The sequence below is a fragment of the Macaca thibetana genome, chromosome 6 (assembly GCF_024542745.1).
Source record: "Macaca thibetana thibetana isolate TM-01 chromosome 6, ASM2454274v1, whole genome shotgun sequence".
Classification (NCBI taxonomy): Eukaryota; Metazoa; Chordata; class Mammalia; order Primates; family Cercopithecidae; genus Macaca; species Macaca thibetana.
This window is the reverse complement of record NC_065583.1, coordinates 99,500,632-99,526,656: the sequence shown is the minus strand read 5'-3', so window position 1 is coordinate 99,526,656 and position 26,025 is coordinate 99,500,632. Positions and strand designations below refer to the sequence as shown.

At 38.5% G+C, this 26,025-nt stretch overlaps 1 protein-coding gene across 6 annotated transcripts in view; it reads left to right on the top strand.

Annotated features, from left to right (window-relative positions):
• ATG10 (autophagy related 10) overlaps nucleotides 1-26,025 on the top strand; it is a 307,360-nt gene that overhangs the window by 82,959 nt on the left and 198,376 nt on the right. For 5 of the 6 annotated variants that reach the window (XM_050795733.1, XM_050795729.1, XM_050795732.1 and 2 more), the window contains one exon: nucleotides 21,527-21,634. In XM_050795733.1, coding sequence (XP_050651690.1) covers nucleotides 21,527-21,634 — 108 coding nt within the window. Of the gene's footprint in view, nucleotides 1-7,385; nucleotides 9,621-21,526; nucleotides 21,635-26,025 lie in introns of those variants that run through there. The other variant, XM_050795735.1, reaches the window with a different exon arrangement.

Genomic DNA, 26,025 nt, shown 5'->3' with positions numbered 1-26,025 from the left:
TATGGATTTTTTCTTTTAATTCATTAATGTAGTGATTACATTGACAGATTTTCTAATGTTGAACCATCCTTGCATTTCTAACTCTTTCTTTTTTTCTTTTTTTTTTTTTTTGAGACAGAGTCTGGCTCTGTCGCCCAGGCTGGAGTGCAGTGGCCGGATCTCAGCTCACTGCAAGCTCTGTCTCCCAGGCTTACGCCATTCTCCTGCCTCAGCCTCCTGAGTAGCTGGGTCTACAGGTGCCCGCCATGTTGCCTGGATAGTTTTTTGTATTTTTTTTTAGTAGAGACGGGGTTTCAACGTGTTAGCCAGGATGGTCTCGATCTCCTGACCTCGTGATCCGACCATCTCGGCCTCCCAAAGTGCTGGGATTACAGACTTGAGCTACCGTGCCCGGCCTAACTCTTTCTTAATAATGAATGCATTATGCATTTATGGATTCAATTTGATAGTATCTCATTTAAGATTTTTTTTGCTACATTTCTCTTATTATTTTTTATTTTTATTTTTTATTTTGTTTTGAGACGGAGTCTGGCTCTGTCGCCCAGGCTGGAGTGCAGTGGCCGGATCTCAGCTCACTGCAAGCTCCGCCTCCTGGGTTTACGCCATTCTCCTGCCCCAGCCTCCCAAGTAGCTGGGACTACAGGCGCCTGCCACCACACCCGACTAGTTTTTTGTATTTTTTTAGTAGAGACAGGGTTTCACTGTGTTAGCCAGGATGGTCTCAATCTTCTGACCTCATGATCTGCCCGTCTCAGCCTCCCAAAGTGCTGGGATTACAGGCTTTAACCACCCCATCTGGCCCATTTCTCTTATTTTTAAATATAGTTTTAATTTTTCTTTCTTTTTCGTCTTTAGTTATTTAGTAAGATAGCTTTTGTTGCCAAAGCAATAGACTGTAGCTAACCTAAGCAACAACAGTGACGTATTTTCAAGATAAAGATTGTCTTAGCCTGAGTTTCCTCTAGAGCCTGAGATAAAGGTTTGTGTGATGATATTTTGGAAAGTCGTTTCATGAGGCAAGAATACAAGACAGGGAGAGTAAAGCAGAGGAGGAAGAGTCACTTATAAATACGTGTTATGGAGTCCCTACTGGTGCCTGGTTCTTAATTCTTTCAGAATCTTCTGAGGAGACTCATGAAATAAGGCAGTCCTTTCATGAGATGAAAGGGAGAGAGCATTTATCCATTGGTTTCCTTTGCTTATAGGTCAAAGGTGGCCCCATAGTGTTTACTACCTGCAATTCCAGATTATGCACATGTACTGTATTAGTGCAGAGTTAAGTGTGGGATTCTGACACAGCCAGAATGGCACGGTCACAGTGTGAGGGTTAACCAGTTGCACATGTGAAACTGCTTAAAGTCTCCATGGAATGGTTGTGGGAGCTGTGGCTAGAGTAAAAGGTAGAATTGAAAGGTTTTGGAATAGTGCTCAAGAGGTGTCCAGTATACTGGGATTCTTCACACTCTTGATATGCGCTCCCCTGGCCAGTTCTCTCTTTTTAAGCTCTTCCAAAAAGAAGCTATATTCCAACATTGTAGCAAGCTTTTATTGTTGCTGCCATACTGTCTCTCAAAGTTGTGAAAGCCTAGGTCCTTCACAAAAAGCTGTCTAATGTCTTAAGTAGAGCCTAATGTCATATTAAAATATGTTTGACTGGATTTTTAACTTTTTATTTAAATTATGATGAAGTACTCTCTTCCTATCCAATTGATATTGTTTAATTAATTAATTAAGACAGAATCTTGCTCTGTCGCCCAGGCTGGAGTGCTGTGGCATGATCATAGCTCACTGTAACCTCAGACTCTGGGGCTTAAGTGATCCTCCTCCCTCAGCCTCCTGAGTAGCTGGGACTATGGCATGTGCCACTATGCCTGGCTGATTTTTAAATTTTTTGTAGAGATGGAGTCTCACTATTTGCCCAGGCTTGTCTTGAACTCCTGGCCTCAAGCAGTCCTCCCTCCTTGGCCTCCCAAAGTGCTAGGATTACAGGCATGAGCCACCGTGCCTGGCCCCCTTTAGTTCCCAGGAAACAAACACCCTTCAATCTTTGGGAAAAAGTTAGTCATACTCAGAAAAGGGGACATTTATTTCTTTGTAATTAGGGATAGAATGTTACATAGATTAGCAGTATCATTCATTCCATAAGTCACTTTATTTCTGCTTTGTCATAAAAATAGGAGAAGCAGGGAATTAAGAAGAGAGAAGTTGGAAGTATTGATAAGATTTTTTTCTCAGATAAACTATAAGCAAAATTCATTCAAAATGGATTAAAGTTTAATCCATTTATATAGATTTATTATACATTTCAGAAATACTATAAGAAAATAGAAATGAATATTGTCTTTGAAGATTTTCTTAAACTTTGAAATGAAATGTTAAAAATCACTTAAAATTTAGCATACAATTACAGTTGTAATCCAACTGTAATAAGAATTAAAAGGGAAATATACATTAGGAAATACTTGTTAAAAAGTATGCAAGATAAAGATTAGTGTCTTTGTTCTATAGAAACTTAAATATATTAGTAAAAAACATTAACACCCAAGTGTATTGCAAAGCAGATAATTCACAGAAGAAGGTATGCAATTCACTTCAGCTATGTCTTGCTTTGTAGCAAACGTTCCCAAGCAAGCCTCATGAAACAACAATTAAATTATTGTTATATCTCATGGTTTTATGGGTCAGGACTTCAGCCAGGTCTTGGCTGGGTGATTCTTCCGCTTTATGTAGTGTTACCTGGGATCACTTGGTAGTGTTCACTTAGCAGCTGGGCTGGTTTGAAGGGCCTCAGATGGCTTCACTAACATGCCTGGTGCTTGGCAGGACAACTGTTAAGGTAAACTAGGATCTTATGGGGTTGTGGGGCATGCTTATGTGGTCTCTTCAGCAGGGGAGTTGGACTTCCTACATAGTTTCTCAGGGCTCCAAACATGAATCCAGAAACATCTAGTCCACTTTATGGCTAGGTCTGGAACTGGCAGAGGGTCATTTCCCTGGGATTAGCTGAAGTAGTCACAGGCCAGCCCATATTCAGGGGGAGGGGAAACAAAACCCCCTCCTGTTGATGGGAGGAGTGTCACAGAACTTGCTGTCATCTTTAATTTGCTACAGTTATTAATAACAGAAATACAAAATAAAGGCAACATTGAAATACAGCTTTTGACACATCAAATTAACAAAGAATGAAAACAAACTGTATAGATTTATAAAACCACCAGAATGATAAAACCAGTCCTGGCATGGGTGCAGTGAAACAGGCATTCTCATACATTACTGGTGGCATTGAAAGGCAGATTTCTAAAAGATCTTGGCAATATAAATCATAAATGTTAAAAATATCAATATTTGACTAAAAATTGTACTGTTTGAATTCTCAGGGGAAAAACTGTTGGCAAGGATACGCATTGTTTGTGAAAACTTGAATCAAATTTTTAACAATAGTGAATGTGCTTATGTGGACAGTTACAACCACCCATATGCAATTTTATATAGCGATTAAAAGTGATATTCACAAAGTCTATTATGTTACTACTACATATCACTCTTATTTAAAGAAATAGATTGCAAAGTTGTATTTATGGTATGATTTAAACAATTCCTAAGAATTAAAAATGCACTAGAAGAAAATACATTACAATTTAATAAGGCTTCTCTTTGTGTGATTAAATTACAGATTTTTTTCCACTGTGATTTTACTTGTTGAAGAAAAAAGCAATAAGTGTTTTATGACCTAGTATTCTAATTTAGAATAATTTCAGCATAAACAATTACAATAGAATGAACAGAAATATAAACCCCTTGTCATGGCCAACAAGTCCCTAGACGATCTGGCTCTATTGGCTTTTTTGTTCTTCATGTACACCAAATTCATTCCTGCCACAGGACCTTTGCAAAGTTATTTTCTGTCCAGAATTCCTTTCTCTTAGATCGTGGTGTTGCTTGCATTTTTACTTCATTTAGATGCCTTTGTTTTATTCAAATGTCAAGACTTATGAGAAGGTTTCTCAGGTTATTTATGTGAAAAGACTGCTTTCTGTACCTTTCCAGTAGCTCTTTTATTTTAATCTTCAGTGCACTTATCACTATGACATAATATTATATAACTTCAACTTTACTTATTGTCTGTCTTCCTTCATTCCTCTCATGTTTTATGAGGACAGAGACTACGTTTTGTTCTTGTTGTTTTCATTGTAAAAGTTATTACAGCTTAACATTATATGTTTTATGGCTTATGTATTTATTTGCTGTTTCCAATATCAGAATATAGTCTTGCCAGGGCAGAGATTTGATGTATCTTGCTCACTAGTGGCTTCACTAGTGCATAAAACATAATAAGCATTCAATAAGTATTTTTGGATAAATGAATGGGTTTAGGATCTTATAAAATAACTATGTTTTTGAGATATTTGTCACATATTTACCTCTTGTTAAAACAGTGATACCTGAAAATTGGGAACAAACATTTGTCTATTTCAAGTATAAAAGACCTTAGAGTAATTTGGTAATAAGAGCTTTAAATGCTGGAAATTAAGAAAATAGAAAAAGGCTCCTAAAAAGACACAGAAATAGATCTAAACATATAGTATGTAAAACACATTTATTTTTATGAATACTTATTACAAATATGAAAATACAGCGAATTGCTTTAGGTAAATGAGCTTCAGAAATCTTTGATATGTTTAAAGTTTGATAAAATAAGAAATGATACTTAGAACTCCTATTACATGTTTTTTTAGGACACTTATGTCTCACACCTCACTATGTTGAATTGATTTTTTCAGTTTTTTTTTTTTGGTCTGTTTCATTTCAGATAGTTTCTATTGCTAAATTCACTAAGTTTACCTTCTGCAGTCCCTAATCTCCTGTTAATTATATCCAGTATATTTTTCAGTTTAGATATTGCATTTTTTTTTTTTTTTATCTCTAGAAGTTTGATTTGGGTCTTTTTAATATCTTCTATTTTTCTACTCATTATTCTCATGCTTTCTTCTACTTTCTGGACTATATAAGAGTATATTTATGATAGCTGTTTTCATGTCCTGGTCTGTATTAGTCCATTCATAACACTGCTGTAAAGAACTACCCGAGACTGGATAATTTATAAAGAGAGGAGGTTTGAGTGACTCACAGTTCTGCAGGCTTAACAGGAAGCATGACTGGGAGGTCTCAGGAAACTTACAGTCATGGCAGAAGGTTAGGGGGAAGCGTGCACATCTTCACAATAGTGGAGCAGGAGAGAGAGAGAGCGAGCAAGAGTAAAGGGGGAACTGCCACACACTTTTAAACCATCAGATTTTGTGAGAACTCACTCACTATCACAAGAAAAGCAATGGGGAGATCTGCCCCCATGATCTAATCCCCTCTTACCAGGCCCCTCCTCCAGTTCGACATGAGATTTGGGCGGGAATACAAATCTAAACCATATCATTCCACCCTGACCCCTCCCAAATCTCATGTCCTTCTCACATTGCAAAATATAATTCTCTCTTTTCAACAGTCCCCAAGTCTTAACTCATTTCAACATTAATTCAAAAGTGCAGAGTCCAAAGTCTCATCTGAGACAAGGTAAGTCCCTTCTGCCTATGAGCTTATAAAATAAAAAAACTAGTTACTTCTAAGATGCAATGGGTATACAGGCGTTGGGTAAATGCTCCCATTCTAAATGGGACAAATTGGCCAAAACAAAGGGGCTACAGTCCCCATGCAAGTCTGAAACCCAGCAGGGTGGTCATTAAATATTAAAGCTCCAAAATAATTTCCTTTGACTCCATGTCTCATATCCTGGGCATGCTCATTGCAAGGGGTGGGCTCCCATGGCTTTGGGCAGCTCCGCCTCTGTGGCTCTGCAGGGTACAGCTCCCATGGCTGCTTTCCCTGGCTGGTTTTGGGTGCCTTCAGCTTTTCCAGGTGCATGATGCAAGCTCTTGTTGGATCTACTATTCTGAGGTATGGAGGACAGTGGCCCTCTTCTCACAGGTTCACTTGACAGTGCTCCACTGGGGACTCTGTGTGGGGGCTCCAATCCCGCATTTTCCCTCTGCACTGTCCTAGTAGAGGGTCTCCATGAGGGCTCCAGCCCTGCAGCAGACTTCTGCCTGGACATATAGGCATTTCCATACATCCTCTGAAACCTAGGTGTAGGTTCCCAAACCTCAGTTCTTGCCTTCTGCGCACCCGCAGGCCCAATATCACATGGAAGCTGCCAAAGTTTGGGATTTGCACCCTCTGAAGCCATGGCCCTAGCTATACCGTGGCCCCTTTTAGCCACAGCTGGAGCTGGAGCTGCTGGGACACAGGGTGCCATATCCTGAGGCTGGACAGAGCAGTGGGGCCCTGGGCCTGGCCCACAGAACCATTTTTCCTTCCTAGGCCTCTAGGGCTGTGATGGGATGGGCTGCCCTGAAGATCTCTGAAATACCCTGGAGACATTTTTCCCCATTGTCTTGGTTATTAACATTCAGCTTCTCATTACTTATGCAGATTTCTTCAGCTGGCTTGAATTCTTCCGTGGAAAATGAATTTTTCTTTTCTACAGCAATGGTTGGGCTGCAAATTTTCCAAACTTTTATGCTCTGCTTCCCTTTTAAATATACATTTTAATTTCAGACCATCTCTTTCTTCATACATATGAGCATACAATTTTAGAAACAGCCAAGTTACCTCTTGAATACTTTGCTGCTTAGAAATTTATCTTGCCAGATACCCTAAATAATCTCTCTCAAGTTCAAAGTTCCACAGATCTCTAGGGCATGGGCAAAAGGCTGCCAGTCTCTTTGCTAACACATAGCAAGAATGATCTTTACTCTGGTTCCCAGTAAGTTCCTCATCTCCAGCTGAGAACACCTCAGCCTGAACTCCATTATCCATATCACTATCATCATTTTATACAAAAGCCATTCAACAAGTCTATAGGAAGTTCCAAACTTTCCCACATCTTCCTGTCTTCTTCTGAGCCCTCCAAACTGTTCCAACTTCTGCTTGTTATTTGGTTCCAAAGTTGCTTCCCTGTTTACAGGTATCTTTTTTTTTTTGAGATGGAGTCTCGCTGTGTCGCCCAGGCTGGAGTGCAGTGGCCAGATCTCGGCTCACTGCAAGCTCCGCCTCCCGGGTTCAGGCCATTCTCCCGCCTCAGCCTCCGAGTAGCTGGGACTACAGGCGCCCGCCACCACGCCCGGCTAGTTTTTTGTATTTTTAGTAGAGACGGGGTTTCACCATGTTAGCCAGGATGGTCTCGATCTCCTGACCTTGTGATCCACCCGTCTCGGCCTCCCAAAGTGCTGGGATTACAGGCTTGAGCCACCGCGCCCGGCTACAGGTATCTTTATAGCAGTGCCCCACTCTCCTAGTACCAGTTTTCTATATTAGTCTGTTCTCACACTGCTATAAAGAACTACCTGAGACTGGGTAATTTATAAAGAAAAGAGGCTTAATTGACTCACAGTTTGCAGGCTTACCAGGAAGTGTGACTGGGAGGCCTCAGGATACTTACAGTCGTGGGGAAAGGTGAAAGGGAAGCAGGCACATCTTCACAATGACAGAACAGGAGAGAGAGTGAGCAAAGGGGGAAGTGCCACACACTTTTAAACAATCACATCTTGTGAGAACTCACTCACTATTATGAGAACAGCAAGGGGAAAATCCAACCCTGTGATCCATTTACCTCCCACCAGACTCCTCCTCTAATTCAACATGAGATTTAGGTGGAGACACAAATCCAAACTATATCATGGTCTCTAATTCTATCACCTCTATATTTCTGGGTTCAATTCTATTGACTGATTTTCCTTCCTGTTTCAGTCATATTTACCTATTTCTTCTCATGCTTGTTAATTTTTAAATTGAAAGCCAGACATTGTGAGTGCTGGATTTTTTTTTTTTTTCATTTAGATATTTTCAGACTTTTTCTGGAATGTGATGAAGATCCTTGGAATTGGTTTGATTCTTTCAAGGGTTGATTTGCGACAGCAAGTCCTGAACAGCCTTTAGACTAGGTCTAATTTGGACCACAACTAAGGCATTTACTTTCTGAGGATGCTACTCATTGCTGTGCATGTTAGGATGGTTTTCTATTCTCACTGGTGGGAATGTGAACTATTCCTAGCGCTAGGTGCATTCTGAGGATTGTGCTGCATACTTCTTTTTACTATTTCTTGCTAGGTATCAGTAGTTTCTTCACGTCCATGTGCAGATTACTACTTAGTGAAAGACTCACGAAAGGCTCCTCTGAGGATCTTGAGAATTCTTTCTTTCAGTTCCTCCCTTGTACTCTGCTGCACAGATTCTTGTCAGTCTGTTTCTCCAAATTCTGAACTCTGTCTCTCCAAGTTGGTAATACTCAGGGCTCTGTCTGGATATCCTATCCCTGTACTGTGGCGTAGAAACTTTCTCTAGCGGGGATACTTATCAGGCTCACCTTGTTTATTTCTCTTCTCTCAGAGATCACTGTTCTGCACTGCCCGTGTTCAATGTTTGAAAACTCCAATTTTATATTTTATATTTGGTTTTCTAGTTGTGTAATGTGGGAGGGTATGTCTATTTGGTTATTCTAATTATGGCTGGTTGGCCAAAGAAACACTTAATACAGAAGTATTTGAAGGATATCCCATTTTTGTGATGTGTAAAATTAATAAATATAAATTTTAGATTAAGACATTATTGGTCATCAGTTTAAGGTCGGCTGTTTTTGACCTTAAAATTAGGAACACAGCAGTGGGAGAACATGATCAACTCATGGAACTGAAGGAGAGGAGATATTTAAGGAAGATTCCCTAAGGTTTGTATGCCTGGGGATGGAGTGAGGTGATGTGCTTCTCCTCCTTCTGCTGTTGTGTTGTATGCTTCTGTCTTGATGCAGAGGCAACAGCTTTCTTCCTTTTTCTGAGACATTAATGCCAAGCTATGGAAAGCAGGAGTTCTGATAGATGACAGAGAAGGAGGGATTTCAGTATAAGAGCTTTAAACCTTCACAGGCTTGGAATGGAAATGACTAGGAGGGCAGAGATTGTAACTCATTCTGGGAAATATGTCAAGAAACTTCTGTTACATTAACAAAAAAGGCTGAGTGGATTATATCCTCCCTCTCTCCTTCCTTGTCTTCCCTTCTTGTCCCTCCTCTCTGCTGACTATGTGAGTTTGCCACGGGTCTGGTACTGATCCAAGAAGTAAATATTGAATGTTCTTTTTGGCAAGCAGAATGACCTTAGTAAAGTTTTCAATCTCACCATATCCATGCTCCGTGGATAAAAAGCAGTGATTGTACTACCATGCAGCCTTCTCTCAAAGCTGTTAGTACCCTCTGTCTCATTCTTGGGTAAAGCCCTTTTGGTTTCCAGCAGTAGCACTAAGAATCTGGCCTATTGTCCCCAGGCTGGAACAGCTTCTAAAGCACTGGCCATCAACTCTGTCCTACCTCAGCTGTTCTGCTGTGCGAGCTGTCTCCAGGTTAGATGACACAGCTATGGGGCTGCGTTTCTCCTACCTCTTCCTGCCTTTCTAACTGTATTGAGTTGACTAATGTCTCCCCAAATTCATGTCCACCTAGAACCTGTGAATGTGACCTTATTTGGAAATAGGGTCTTTGAAGATGTAGTCAAATTAAGATGACGTCATACTGGATTAGGGTGAGTCCTAAATCCAATACGACTGGTATCCTCATAAGAAGAGGGAAATTTGGCCACAGAGACCCAGACATACAGGGTAGAAGGCTGTGTAAAGACAGAAGCAGAGACTGGAGTAATATGTTTCCAAGTTGGCAGCAACCAGAATCTAGGAAGAGGCAACAGCCTAAAGAGAGAGCATGGCCCTGCCAACTCCTTGATTTCCAATTTCTAGCCTCCAGAGCTGTGAGAAAGCAAACGTTTGTTGTTTTAAGCCACCACTTTGTGGTACTTTGTACAGCCCATCCCAGGGAGGCCTTTCTCACTTCCCCTGTTCTTCTCTTGACCCTGTAGCAGGATCCTTTTCTGAGGAGTTAAACTGCTTAAGCTCAGGCATCTTTCATTTCACTAAAAACTGAGAAAGTTAATAAATTATTTGTATTGCTTTGCAAGGGTAGTGCTTTGAAATCAGAGTGACAGCTTGCTACCCTAATAATTTTTCTACCATCAGTACTATCAAATTTCTTTCCATTTAATAAAGTATAAAATTACTTTAATCTCTTAATTCTCTTGAGTAATTTTCATAAAACAGCCAATGGTTTAAAAAACAATTTATGAAAGGAATAAGATTGGGAGTAACTTTAAATCCAGAAATCAAGATGAAGAAGGCCATTATTTAGGTCATCTGTACTTTTTTTAAAAAATTTTATCTACAATATTGGAAAAGCAAAACTAAGCCTTTAAGAACAATTCAGTGAACAAACAAACATAATATAGCAAAATGTCTCCAAACTTAAATTGGAAGCAGGAACAAAGAGAGAAAAAAATAGCTTTCGACAGCAGGCCTTCCATGTCCCCTCCAATCAGTTATAATATCCGTTGGCCATTCCCCTTGCACAAATAAGCAGGAACATTCTGAGAGCCAAAACCAAATTGTTTAATAAAAAGTATGAGGGCACATATGATGGTCTCACGTCTATGAACTGAAAATTGAAAACTCAAAATGGGCAAGTTGGAAAACTCGACAACAAACTATTATTAAAAAATGAAAAAGGGAAAAGAAAATGCTTAACAGTGAAACCTAACATTGTGGAGATATCTGTTAAAGTAATTAATAAGGAAAACAGAACTAGTATGTTTAAACTTACTTTTGATGCTTTGGCTCTAAGAAGGGGAAGAGACTTAGCATCGTTTAAACTGTAATCATTCTTTAAAAACTTGTGTTTGATAAACAGGCTGTGGAAGAATATGTAAACACATATGCATGTGTGCTTCTCCCCACATCAGGTCACCAAATTCCCCTCTGTAACCTTCTTTTCTAGCCTGACAAGTGGCTGATTTTTTCTGCCACTTATTCCTTGGGGCCTCTGTCCTTGCTGTGCTCTGACCTGCATTACAGGGATGGTGAAGCTGTGTTATACTACTCATCTAGGAAGTCAGGAAGGTGCTGGAGGTGAAAAGAAGGGGGACTTAGTAGGTTTGAGAGCTTCCAGGAAAAGGGAGTAGGAATATTGTAAGAAAAGTAACTTCTTATACAAGTGAGCACAGTTGTGGCATTATTGAATGGCATTGAAAATGGAAAGCCCTAAGTGGCATCAAAAAATGTTTACTTGAAAAACAGAGTGAAGGCGTGCTGTAATTAGGTAGTAACCTAAGAAAGAAGTATGGGCCCCATTTTGGGTTAGTAACTACAGAGTGAGTTCAAAAAGGAAAGACAATAAAAAGAAAAATTAGTTTAACACTTCATGGTTCTTAGAATCATATTTATCACAGAGTGAACGGAAAGTTTTAATGAAGTTTTCTTACTCCTGGTTTAGATCTCTCTCCCTAGTGCACTGTTACTTTTTCTTTCGTGGATTGGGTCTTTATTTTATTTCTACAAGAAAAAATAACACATGATTTCATTTAAAAATTTTTAATAATACATAGATACGTAAAGATGAAAAATCTTTCCCTCCTTCTCCTCTGACCCAATTCTGTAGTTTGTTTTCTATGCACATATAAATATATTTATACATATTAATATGTGTTTATATAAATGGCATCGTTGTTCTGTAACTGACTTTTTCCACCTAACATATCATTGACATCTTTCTTTGTGAGCATATACAGAATTACCTTATTATTTATAATAGCTATGTAGTATTCCATTGTATGGATGATTTTAATTTGTTTAATGGAACCCCTATTGATTATGAATAATCCTTCAGTTATTCTCATGGTTACCCCTGTAACTTTAAGTAATATATTTCTCCTTCCTGATTTCTCATCTTTGGACAATAACTATTGATTCCTGCTATAATAGAAGAATTTTGTGTATTACTTCTGCCTCCCACATTCCTTCCTATTCTTCTTTCTGATTTTTGATTATATTATTATTTTTACATCATCAAGATTTATAATATTTAGATTCTATTCAGTAACTATAATTTAGTCCTCTGTGCTTTGTTTATAGGTTGATTATAAATTTAAACCTAATAAAGTATATAATGAGTCTGTTTATACAAACAGGATTCATTGCAGAAATAAGTAGTGTAATAGGGGGTATAATTCTCTATAATAGATGATATAATCCTTTGAAGGTGGTATAATCCTCTGTCACACTGCTGATTGATAGAGACTATTTCAAGTTAGAATCCTACAAATTTTTGGCTGGGTGTAGTGGCTTACACCTGTAATCCCAGCACTTTGGGAAGTTGAGGCAGGAGGATTGTTTGAGGCCAGGAGTTTGAGACCAGCCTAGGCAACATAGCAAGACCCTATCTCTACAAAAAAAAAGAAAAAAGAAAAAAGAAAAAATCAGCCAGATGTGGCAGCATGTGCCTATAGTCCTACCTACTTAAGAGACTGAGGCAGGAAGATGGCCTGGGCCCAGGAGTTGGAAGCTACAGTGAGCTGTAATCATGCTGCTGCTCTCTAGCCTGGGTGACAGAGTAAGACCCTAGGTCTTAAAAAAACAATTCTATGAACTCTCTTTTAGTTTCATACCATGACCACACTAAAAAAGCTCTTTTAAACTGTGCATAGTCAGAAAACCACCAATAGAGAATCAAGTGTCACAGTGTTTTTCTGTGGTTTAATTCCCAGCTAGTTAACAAATGTGTTCAGTAGGGATTCACAAATTAGGTAACACAAGTGAAAGTAATAATTGTGGATTATACCATGGAGACGGTGAATCAGGGGGTACTAGCCTCTATTGGACTGAACACATCCAGAAGGCTTAATTCTTTCCCAGAAGGATAGGCTCAGCTTCCTTAAGTGGAATTTAGTATCTGAGATGTATCTCCAGCCCTTTCCCCCAGGAAGTTCTGAGGTGTGGATGGACTAATTAATGATGGTGTCATGTTTAATAAATCCCAAAATACTACAGGACCAAGGGAAAATTAAAGATGTGCAAATTTCTTTATCAAAGATCGAATGTATTATCTCCTTATTTTCTTTCATTCTTGAGTTTTTGTCTAAATGAGCCGGAGGCTAGCAGTTACTGATGAATCACTTTGACTACAGCTGGTCACTCTTTGTACAAACTTACCTTTGTATGTAACATAACCAGAGGCATCAGAGTTCACCCTAGCCAGGATCCTGTCATGCATCTGAAGGTGTAACACTATGAGAAACTGAAGTCAGTGTTACCGGGATTGGGTGGATGTTTGGTGTGGGGAGGAGTCGTATTAACACATTCAGCATTGTGTTCTGGAGGATCTTCTACATCCATAACAGTTCCTTGCCTGCATTACTTACCTTTGCCTTTAACAAATGGATGGATATTGGTTTAATGTCCGACCTATCTAGTGTAAACTTTGCTACTTAGCAGTAGTTTTTACTTTCTTCTTTTTACCCCAAGGTTAATAAGTTTTGAGCAGCTACTGATAGTATTGGTTTGATCTTCTACAGCAGCAAAGAATAGTCACTTGAGATCTGTGGCCTAGGTTTGACCTATTCCTCAGGGCTCCACTGACCTTGAAGGCCTTGTTTGATCAGTGCTGGCATTGACCTAGAAACTTCAGTTGTCTTCCTCCTTCCTCCTTCCTCCTTAAGGACTTGTCAAGCCCTTCCTGCAGTTGATCATTCCGGGCAGTTAACTTGAGTTGAAGTCGTGTATGAAATGCCTTATTCTGAAGTAGAGCTGAGACCCTTAGATAACCACCGATTTTCTTTTAGATGTGTCTAAAGAAGATCTTGTTAAACTCAGCAACAGAAGCCCTATAATTACTTTGTTAGCTGGATTCCAGCAGGCATAACGTAGCTTGCTGGGTGGAATAGCCCTATGACAGCTTGTACTAAAACAGACCCAAACGTGTTCTATCAGGAAATCTTTAGATCTCCATCCAAAATGCAATCGGCACTACACTAGAAAACTTGCTTGTCTCTCTTGGATTCTATAAGACCCATAGGACATTTTCTCCTTAAAAGTTCAAGATTGGAATCTACTCTGGCAATGTGGTGGGCTGGAGGCATATGTGCAAAGGGCAATTAATTATTTGTTTAAAATGAAGTGCCATGTATTCATGTATTTATAGGCGCAAAAGGGGTTTTACATTAAAAAGTTAAGTGTCCTTTCTAACCCTTCCACTTTTCTTACTCAAACCTTTAGAGTTTGCCACCGATACCATGGTCTTGAGTGTCTTTCCAGATACATCCAGTATACACGCAGCATGTACCATATGCTTACACTTACATTTAAGCATATGGTAGCATACATATATTCATACTGTTCTGCACTTTAAAAAATAACTTAATGGTCTGTCTTGGTCATTACTTAACATTTACAGAACTCATTCATTATTTTTTGTGGTTACATACTATCCCATTATTTGGATATAAAATAATGTCACTGATGAAAATTTAGGTTGTTTCCAACCTTATACTATTAAAATAATATGTTAATAATCATTTGTATGAATTTTATTTACTACATATGTGACTATATCTATAAGGTAAATTCTTGGAAGTAACATTTCTGGGTCCAAGTTGTGTGCATTTTAAATTTTGATAGTTTTTGCCAACCTGCTGTTCAGGGATCTTATGCTAATTTAAACTCCCCTGCCCCAGCAATGTATGAGAGTGCCTGCTTGTTTTATCCATGTCTTTGTCTATATAGTCCCTTTCATACTTTTTGATCTTTGCCAATCTGATAGGTAAAAAATGTTATCACAGTTTTTAATTTGCATTTTTCTTATGGCTAACATTGAACATATTTTTATCTACGTGTATTTCCTCTTCAGTAAACTATCTGTATATCCTTTGCTCATTTTCCTATTGGGCTGTTGGACCCCTTCCTGTTGATTTGGTGGAACTATTTATATTTTGAGGAAAATAAAGCTATTTTATATTGAAAAAATTAGTTGTTTTCTATGATATGAGCTACAAATCCTTTTTCACATTTTGATATGTCTTTTGACTTTATGGTGTTGAGTTTATTTGCATGCAGTAGAATTTACCAGTCTTTTATGGCTTCTGGGTTTTTGTCATATTTTTAAAAAATGTGTTCTCCTGTATTTTCATCTAGCACATTTAGGTTTTTTTTTTTTTTTTCTCATTTAAATATTTCTTATTTTGGTCTTAGGTGAAGGGCATTCTATTTAGATAACTGGAAGAGTTTTGGCTGTGAGGAAGTATTCTCTTTATAGTTAGTGTTGTCTGGGTTATAACAGCTGGAAATTTCTTATTAATTTCTCTTCTGCAGTGACAGAGTGAAGCATCATGCTTTGTAGTGAATGGACAGCAAGGAGTCCTAATAGCTGAAGTGTAGCTGGACATGGAACAATTTTAAGTTACAAGACTACTGGCAATTTCACAGGGCAGGTCAAGACTGGCCAAGCTGCCAGAAGTTAGTTTTTGGGGCAGTAGTAAAGACCACTTCAAAGGCAGTCTCAGCATGGTGAAAGCTCCAAGAAGAGAGCATTAACAGAAGTGATTTCAGCATTTGGAGAACTCCAGGTGAGCTATGGTGTTCATGAAGGACTTGAGTTGCTTGTGGACTTCTCTCCTGAGGTAGCTGCAGATTACCTCATTGACTCTGTTTATTGAGTACAAAAGAGGGGCTCCAAGGAATTGAGTGCAGTGGTTCTCAACTCTGGCTACTGTGCTGGAATCTGCTAGGTAGATTCTGACTTAATTGATCTGAGGTGAGACACCAGCAACAACATTTTGAAAACTCCACAGGTGGTTCTAATGTGCAGCTCGGATTGAGACTATTGTTCATGCAGTCATTTTGCTGTCTCTTTGAGTCAGGGATTGCAGTACGTGCCTCAGTGCTTCCAAAATGTGCATACAAATCACCTAGGGATTATGGTTTTTTTTTTTTTTTTTTTTTTTTTCAGTTTGATTAGAATTTGGCGGGCTTTTTTTTTTTTTTAATTATACTTTATGATCTAGGGTACATGTGCACAATGTGCAGGTTTGTTACATATGTATACATGTGCATTGTTGGTGTGCTGCACCCATTAACTTGTCATTTATATTACGTATATCTCCTAATGCTATCCCACCCTGCTCCGCCCACCCCACAACAGGCCCCGGTGTGTGATACTTCCCTTCCTGTGTCCAAGTGTTCTCATTGTTCAGTTCCCACCTATGAGTGAGAACATGTGGGTTTGGTTTTCTGTTCTTGTGGTAGTTTGCTGAGAATGATGGTTTCCAGCTGCATCCATGTCCCGACAAGGGACATGAACTCATCCTTTTTTATGGCTGCATAGTATTCCATGGTGTATATGTGCCACATTTTCTTAATCCAGTCTGTCATTGATGGACATTTGGGTTGGTTCCAAGTCTTTGCTATTGTGAAGAGTGCCTTAATAAACATACGTGTGCATGTGTCTTTATAGCAGCATGCTTTATAATCCTTTGGGTATATCCCCAGTAATGGGATGGCTGGGTCAAATGGTATTTCTAGTTCTAGATCCTTGAGGAATTGCCACACTGTCTTCCACAATGGTTGAACTAGTTTACAGTCCCACCAACAGTGTAACAGTGTTCCTATTTCTCCACATCCTCTCCAGCACCTGTTGTTTCCTGACTTTTTAATGATCGCCATTCTAACTGGTGTGAGACGGTATCTCATTGTGGTTTTGATTTGCATTTCTCTGATGGCTAGTGATGATGAGCATTTTTTCATGTGTCTGTTGGCTGCATAAATATCTTCTTTTGAAAAATGTCTGTTCATATCCTTTGCCCACTTTTTGATGGGGTTGTTTTTTTCTTGTAAATTTGAGTTCTTTGTAGGTTCTAGATATTAGCCCTTTGTCAGATGAGTAGATTGCAAACATTTTCTCCCATTCTGTAGGTTGCCTGTTCACTCTGATGGTAGTTTCTTTTGCTGTGCAGAAGCTCTTTAGTTTAATTAGATCCCATTTGTCAATTTTGGCTTTTGTTGCCATTGCTTTTGGTGTTTTAGACATGAAGTCCTTGCCCATGCCTATGGCCTGAATGGTATTGCCTAGGTTTTCTTCTAGGGTTTTTATTGCTTTAGGTCTGACATTTAAGTCTCTAATCCATCTTGAATTAATTTTTGTGTAAGGTATAAGGAAGGGATCCAGTTTCAGCTTTCTACTTATGACTAGCCAGTTTTCCCAGCACTGTTTATTAAATAAGAAATTCTTTCTCCATTTCTTGTTTTTGTCAGGTTTGTCAAAGATCAGATGGTTGTAGATGTGTGATATTATTTCTGAGAACTCTGTTCTGTTCCATTGGTCTATATCTCTGTTTTGGTACCATTACCATGCTGTTTTGGTTACTGTAGCCTTGTAGTATAGTTTGAAGTTAGGTAGCGTGATGCCTCCAGCTTTGTTCTTTTGGCTTAGGATTGTCTTGGCAATGCAGGCTCTTTTTAGAGATTATGTTTTAAATGCCGAATCAGGAGGTCTGGGGTGGGGCTTGAAATTCTGCATGTCTGTCTTAATAAGCTCACAGCTCATGCTGTGACTGGTCCCCAGACCACACTTGAGTGGCTTGAGTTTGTTATTTAAAGTGCAAAGCACTGGCCCACACCAGTCCACGAGAGTCAATAAGCCATGGTCCTGCTCCTTGCAGAATTTGCTTAGTGTACTAGAAAGAATACTCAGGTCAAGAGATCCGCTTTCCACTTCCTGCTCTGCCTCCAACTAATTAGTGTAAGATAAGTTTCTTAGAAGTGCTTTAGTTCTTCACCCTCTTATCTCTAAAATGAGAGGCTTGAATTGGATAAACTTGAAGGTTCCCTTTGTTCTTAAATCCTCTCATGCTTGTCCAGGATGTTTTCAGACTCTATCTGGATCAGGTTTTTACGTGGAATGGAATCTGGATCCTATAAAGACCCTGTCATCCTTTAGAGAATGGAGGCCTAGGCCCTGAGCTTATGATCTAGTGGGAGAAATAAAACTAACAAATGTTAAAAAAATTAAAGAAGAGTTAAATGTTCAAGTGTAAGCTATGATAAGTACAAAAAGAATGCAGGGAAACTAGAGAGGAGTAAGTGAAACGGTCAGGAAAACTTCATTGCCAAGGGGAAATTTGAGTTAACATCGTTTACTGGGCTAGATGACTGCAGGGCTGACACAGAGTGGTGGTCCTCATGCTTTTGAGTTTCCTTGTCTCTAAAAAAGCATCCTTCAACAGTGAAGAACAAAACATATTTTTCTGCCTTAAATTAAAACAAAGTAGGAGAAAGACCTAGTTCTGTGGAAGTGTTTAAAGGGAAATCAAAATCCAAAAAACTCTGTATTTAATTTTTCAAGGCTAATCTTGACTGAAAAGATTGATACTGAAAAAAAAATCACCACTACCAAATATAGAGCAAAAAACCCAGTGTACCTCCCTATCGATAATAAAAAATGGTTTTAGAAATTACCTAAAATGTAAGTAAATTCCTCAAATTATAAGCAATATTGAAAGTGACATATCCTTTATCTTAACTCATTGGGAAAGACACCAGATAATTTATTTAGATTTTATAACATAGGTACACAAGAATTTTTGACTCACCTCTTTTAATGTCAAAGGAGATGTATTTTGCATTCTAATTAGAATTTTACTAAATTTTATGTTCTCTTAAGAGGAGGTTGTGTGATCAGGGCTCAGGTATAGAAAAATAAAAAATAGAGCAGTTACCCTCATTTAATGAATTATATTTAGTACACACAGTGCAGCTCTGTGTTCTCTGAATATCCTGAGAGTTTCGGTTTTTATCTCTGTGGCTAGATCATTTTGAAATTGCAGACTTTGAGTAATTTTTCTCACAAACACGTGCTATTATAGTTTTACTGTATAGTCATGCTGCATAGTGACATTTTGGTCAAGGGCAGAGCACATGTACAATGTTCCCATAAGATTATAATACTGTATTTTTGCTGTACATTTTCTTTGTTTAGATATGCTTAGATACAGAAATACTTACCATTTTGTTACAATTGCCTGCAATTAATACAGTAACATGCTGTACAGGTTTGCAGCCTAGGAGCAAGCAACTATGTCATATAGCCTACCTGTGTAGGAGGCCATACCATTTGGGTTTGTGTAAGCACAGTCTATGATGTTTGTACAATGATAAAATAGCCCAATGATATTTCTCAGAAGGTATTCCTGCTGTTAAGTGATGCATAACTGTATATGGTAAATCTTTTATATAATCAACTATTGATTATCTATCACAGTGAGATTGACAATACAATAGAAATCTTCTATTTTTAAGCTGTTAAATACAATTTATGTTACTAAATAGCAAAATTATTTTGGTTGCAAGTGACAGAAAACCCAACCCATTGGGTGAAGCAAAGAAGGGACGTTTTGGGGACATGTAATTGAAAAATCTGAGGTAGAACTAGTTTCAGATATGGTTGGTATAAATAATGTAGTCAGAATCTGGTTTCTCTGCATCTCATGGTCTTGCTTTCCTCTGAGTTGCGGAGGAATTACATGATGCCTGCCAGTTTTTTTTTTTTTCTTTTTCTTTTTTTGTGGTCTGTCTGGCTCAAACCTAGTGGAAAAGAGAACAGCCATCTTTCCCAAACCCCCCAAACCAAATCCCGAATTTCATCCCATCGGCTGTGATTGTAGATCATTTGTCCTCCAGAGTCTCTGGGGCCAGCAGTACCGATTGGCAAGATTGGAGACCTGTGTCTATCCCTGGAGCTGTAATTAGTGGAACAGTAGCCAATGCTCCTCTAAGGAACCATTCCCTTCTCAATCAGGAAATGGTTCCTTAGAGGAGCAATTAGTACTGCTCCAAAAGAAGGAAGAATTGATGTTTGATGTGAAAGTGGCAATGACAACAGTCACTACATATATCTTTCTCAGTTTAAGCCAATGTTAAATTTACATTTTTCTAAATACAAAGATTTCAATGGTGGAAGACCATTACAGGATCTGCTTTGTGGTGAGATAGTGTAGAGCTGGAATTTAAAACAGTAATTCCATCTACAGAATGGATATCCTTAATGAAATAATTAAAAATGACAGTATTGGATATCTGATGGCCTACTTTCCAGGCGGGAATGATATTAAAAATATTTAACAACCTGTGACAGAGGCATCAACCAATCAGAATGAGTTGGATCCAACCAATCAAAACTGGTGCTGACAACAACTAGCCAGTGCAGCCCCATGAGTGAGAGCTGGCAGTTAGTCAGCACAACTTACTGGGAGGCATTCTTAAGGTGCTGCCAAGTGTCTCAAAAAATAGAGTTACTGTATTAGTTTCCTAGGTATGTTGTAACAAGGTACCACAGACTTAAAGTAACAGAAATTTATTCTCTCACAGTTCTGGAGGTAAGAAGTCTGAAATCAAGATGTTGGCAGGGTCCTGCTCCCACCAGAGGCTCTAGGGAAGGACCATTCCTTACTGCTTCTAGCTTCCAGTGGCTGATGGCAATCCTTGGCATTCTTTAGCTCCTAGATGCTAGAAGACTGGAGCGGTGGCTCCAGTCTTCATCTTCACATGGCTTTCTTCCCTGTTTGTGTCACTGCATCCAAATTTCCCTCTTCTTATAGGAAGATTAACCCCTTAGTCCTTATTGTTATTTTAATGCTATTAAAATGTAAATGTTGGTGTGACAATTTGGTGGGGAATTAATATTTATTGGCATGTATGTTTGTGCTTGGGGAGGTATTATATTCTTACACATGATTTTATTGAATTCAAACAAGTGTTACCTTAAAAAAATGGAACTGGCCACAATTAGATGAACATCATTCATTAGTGTATTTAAGAGCAAGTACAAGAAGCAGGAGACAAATACTGGTAAAGGGCTCAGAAGCCATATCTTGTAAGGAGTATTTGCATATGGTGGTCATTTCTTCAGCTCTTGGAAGAACAGCTGTGTGGAAAAGGGATTAGACTTCAGAGGGCAGAACTAAGTAAGTTAAAGTTAAAGGATGTGAAATACAGGACAAAACTTTCTTAATGTACAATGCACTAAAATGGAAATGGCCGCTATGTAAGGGAGTAACAAGCCCAAGTTCCTGGAGGTGCTCAGGCAGTTGCTGAGATGCATAATTACCTTTCTGGGACATTTTCATAGAGATCTTGCCGTGAGAAAGAAATTGAAATGGAAGCTGTCTTGCAGCTTTGAGATCTATTGCAAGTCCTGAAATTGTTCTCTATGGGTAGGCCATGAAAATCAATATTAATTATGTGACAAGCTATTTCTATAAGCTTAATTTTTGTTCTGTGATCTTGGTGCTATGGACTAGTGAGGGAAAAAAGGGAAAGATTTAATCTAGGAGGGGGAAACATCATTAATAAATAAGAAAGGTAGGAGAATAAAACTTGCATTTATTGAGTACTTACTATGTGCAGGGTGTTGGACTAGTCTCTTTATCCATATAGTCTCATCTCATTTAGTACATTTAGTTTTTCACTGATCAGTTTGGAACTTATGGGAAGTGGTTGTTAAAATGATGAATTCTTAAAATAATTGACTTTTTCTTATATATTTTTTGGTGGTGAAACACAGGACTGTTCTGATGGCTACATGTGCAAAATACACTTTCAAATTAAGAGTGGGTCTGTGATGTCACATCCAGGAGCATCTACCCATGGACAGACATGTCCTCCCATGGAGGTGAGTAGTTTAGTGTGTCACGCTCTTCTTTTCAGTCTCCATAAAGTATACATTTAAAAATGTATGCTTTAATGAATCCATTGCATTCCATCCTATGGAAGCACCACAATTATATCGCACTCATATTGAAATAAAATACTTTAATTCTGTTAAGTAAATATTTTAAAAACTTTAAACTTCTTCCCATTGGAGAGATATCCAATTGCCATTGGATCCTGGGCCTGTTGTAGCAGGAGAAGGAGGTATTTTCCTATGTAATACTGAAAGCAAGAATTGTGGTAAAGTTATAGAAGATCCACTCTGACTCCAGATTGTAGTGAGCCGTCATACTTTTGGTTTCTCTTGGACCTGAATACCACAGATGCCTCTGTTGTCTATTTATTTTTTTTTTCCAAGTAAAATTCCCTGAAGATAATATAGCCCTAGCCCCAGGCTGCTTAATACTTGATTGGAGACCTTTTTGCCTGCTCTGCCTTTATTCCCTTTTCCCTTGAAAATATGTTGAATCTGGATCTTATTCCTTAGGAGACTTTAACCTTGACTTGAAAATCTTGCTAAACCAAATTTTATTATGGTACTAATGAATGAATGGTTTTCTGAGATATTTTCAATTTTCTTTTTATTGAAATGCAAACAACCTTATTGTATTTCTTGTAAAAATTATATATGCCCATTATAAAAATAAATAATAGAGAAATATATAAAAAGGATTTTAAAATGTCCCATATGTCCTTCAGTAGTTTACCACTGGTAACATTTTAGTAAGTATCCTTTCACATATTTCTATCATGTACACACATATACATACTTGTTTTTGTTTTTTTTTTTCAATGAACAAGTATATCACGGATATCTTTCCATGTCAGTACATGCAGATTTCCATAGTTCTCTATAGTGACTCCATTCCATTCCATCCTATGGAAGCACCACAATTATATGGCACTCATATTGAAATAGAATACTTGACTTTTCAAAGAGGATTGGTGAGGACCTAATTATTTCAACACAAAAGAAGAAATCACTAGTGTTTGAATTCTGAGCATCCTGGGAAAATGAAAGAGGTGACTTTTTTTTTGTGCAGGAAGAACTGTTTCCCAGAACATGTTAAATCAGGCCCATTTGCCAATCAGACATCAGCCCCCTTGCCTGTATATGATGCTGGCCTGCAAGTAACTTTCACCTATTTATAATTTGGTTTGCAAGTTATTCTTGAGAGTATTGTGCTTGGTAATAAGCTAAGTGCCCCCAGATGGGTGCTTGAATCTTGATTACTGCTTCATGGTTCCAATAACCAACATCAAATTTGAAGCCAAGCATATTAGGAAGCTTTTCAATTCATTATATATTAACTTAAAAAAAGTTTTAAAAATTAACATAGAAATGATGATTTAAAAAATGAATTACTAGTTTTTGCCTAACAAGTTGGCAGAGATTTGAAAAGCACTAAAAAGTGGTGTTGACAGTGTGAGGGAACTGACACTTTCTGGTTGATGTTTTAACTTCACAAAGTTTAAAGATGTGCACATACTATGAATAATCTAGTCCAATTCTAGGAATTTAGCCTCATAAAATGTAATTTTTTTCAACATTTTTCATTTCCAACATTTCCCAATAAATTTGAAACATATGGAAAAGTTGAAAGAATTTTGCAGTGAATATCTATATACTTAAACCACCTAAAGTCTACCATTAACATTTTGCTGTGCTTGCTTTATTTTATGTTGATCCCTCTATTTATACATCTTATTTTTTGATGCAATAATTTTAATCAAAGTAAATTGCATACAAGTACTCATAAAATATTTGAGTACACAAAGATTTACCTGCAAGTATATTCATTTCACTCTTATTTATAATAGGAAAAATGAAAATAATGGAAATATACAATAGTAATGGATTGGTTAATTATGGCACATCTCTAGATGGATGCAGTTATTAAAAATGATATTCTCGGTGACTGTTTAATTACACAGGTTAAATGTTCATGTAGGCCGGGCACAGTGGCTCAATGCCTGTAATACTAGTACTTTGAGAGGCCGAGGCAGGCGGATCACCTGAGCTTAGGAGTTAAAGACCAGCCTGGTCAACACAGTGAAACCCCATCTCTACTAAAAATACAAAATTTAGCCAGGTGTGGGGGCATGCGCCTATGGTCCTAGCTGCTCGGGAGGCTGAGACAGGAGAACTGAGCCTGGGAGGTGGAGGTTGCAGTGAGCTGAGATTACATCATTGGTGGGTGACAGATTGAGACCTTGTCTTGGAAAAAAAAAAAGTTCATGTTAAGTTAAAAAAAGGTAGATTAGGCCGGGCGCGTTGGCTCAAGCCTGTAATCCCAGCACTTTGGGAGGCCGAGACGGGCGGATCACGAGGTCAGGAGATCGAGACCATCCTGGCTAACACGGTGAAACCCTGTCTCTACTAAAAAAAAAATACAAAAAACTAGCCGGGCGTGGTGGTGGGCGCCTGTAGTCCCAGCTACTCGGGAGGCTGAGGCAGGAGAATGGCGTAAACCCGGGAGGCGGAGCTTGCAGTGAGCTGAGATCCGGCCATTGCACTCCAGCCTGGGTGACAGAGCGAGACTCCGTCTCAAAAAAAAAAAAAACAAAGGTAGATTATGTGGTATAAACAATAGAATCCAAGTATGGTTAACATTCTTCAAACTATCCATCGACTACTACAATTTTAAATTATGATTCTTTTTAAAATTTATCTCTTCAAAGAGTGAAACCTGTAACTCTTTTCTTTCACTCTCTTGAAATCCCTAGGGTTATTTTTGCTTGATCCAGTGATTTCATTTGGAGTCACCATCCATCCTTGTAAGTTTCCGTTACTGCTGTAGCTCTGGTAGGCATCCCTCTCTTTTTTTCCCAGATAAGAGCAGAAGATTTTAAAGTTTAGAACAAGACAGCCCAGGCTGGGCGCGGTGGCTCACGCCTGTAATCCCAGCACTTTGGGAGGCCGAGGTGGGCGGATCACGAGGTCAGAAGATCGAGACTATCCTGGCCAACATGGTGAAACCCCATCTCTACTAAAAATACAAAAAATTAGCCGGGCGTGGTGGCGGGCGCCTGTAGTCCCAACTACTCTGGAGGTTGAGGCAGGAGAATGGCGTGAACCCGGGAGGCGGAGCTTGCTGTGAGCCGAGATCGTGCCACTGTCCTCCAGCCGGGGCAACACAGCAAGGCTCCATCTCAAAAAAAAAAAAAAAAAAAGAACAAGACGGCCTAGTACCCCATCTTTGTGTATCTCCCAGCTTCCCTACCTCTCTGTAGCAGAAACAGTATTTGAAAGGTTACATATACATATACAAACATGTAATACTCACATAAGGCCTAGAAATAATTTCCCCCCTTCCAAACACATAAGATTTTCTTAGAATATTTTTTTTCTTTTTATTTACATTTATTCTTGTTCTTTCTCTTCAGGAATTTGCTTCAAAAGTATATGTTCTTTATCTCTCCTTCTTAGTACTCCTCAGATTCATGCTTATTGTTTTAAAAGCCAGATTGCTTCCTTAGATTGTAAACCCCATGGAAGTAAGGTGACTCAGTGAATATCTATTATTTGACTAAACCTTCAGGTTTAATTACCCACAGAACTAGGTCACTTAAGAAATCAGATACCTCTGTATTTTGATATAAATTGGATAATCTAGTGAATTACTTAGAATTGATTATTATTACATATTATTATATATACAATATATATAATATAGTATATTATAAAAAAGTATGGGTGTATGTGTATACATGTGTATATATATGTATACATATACACACATACCCCCCGCCCCCCGTTTTTTTTTTTACACACAGGGTCTTACTCTGTCTCCCATGCTGGAGTGCAGTGGCACAGTAATAGCTTACTGAATCATCTAATTCCTGGGCTCAAGTGATCCTCTCACCTCTGCCTCCCAAGTAGCTGGGACTACGGGCATGCACCACAATGGCTAGCTAAGTTAAGAATTTTTTTTTGAGATTTGGGTCTTGCTCTGTTGCCCAGGCTTGTTTGAAAGTCCTGGCCTCAAGTGATCCTCTCTCCTCAGCTTCCCAAAGTGCTGAGATTACAGGCATGAGCCACTGTGCCCAGGCTGAATTCTAAAAGAGTTTAGTTTCTACTAGAATAACATTTTTTTTCAACAATCAATTTACATAGAAAAATCAACAATGTTTAAAAAGAGGTTTGCAGGGAGTTTTTAGTAGTTTGTGTTTCTGAGTTGTCACTGGAATGGAATCGAATGATAAACCCTTCATCTTCCAGTCAACTCCAGTGTTTTATTTTTAATATTTGGCAACTCATAGTAAATTTAGTCTGCCTAATTTACTCAGATTATAACAACAGCACAAGTAGAAGAAAGAGTGCTAGACTTGGAGATAGAAATTGTTTTGTAG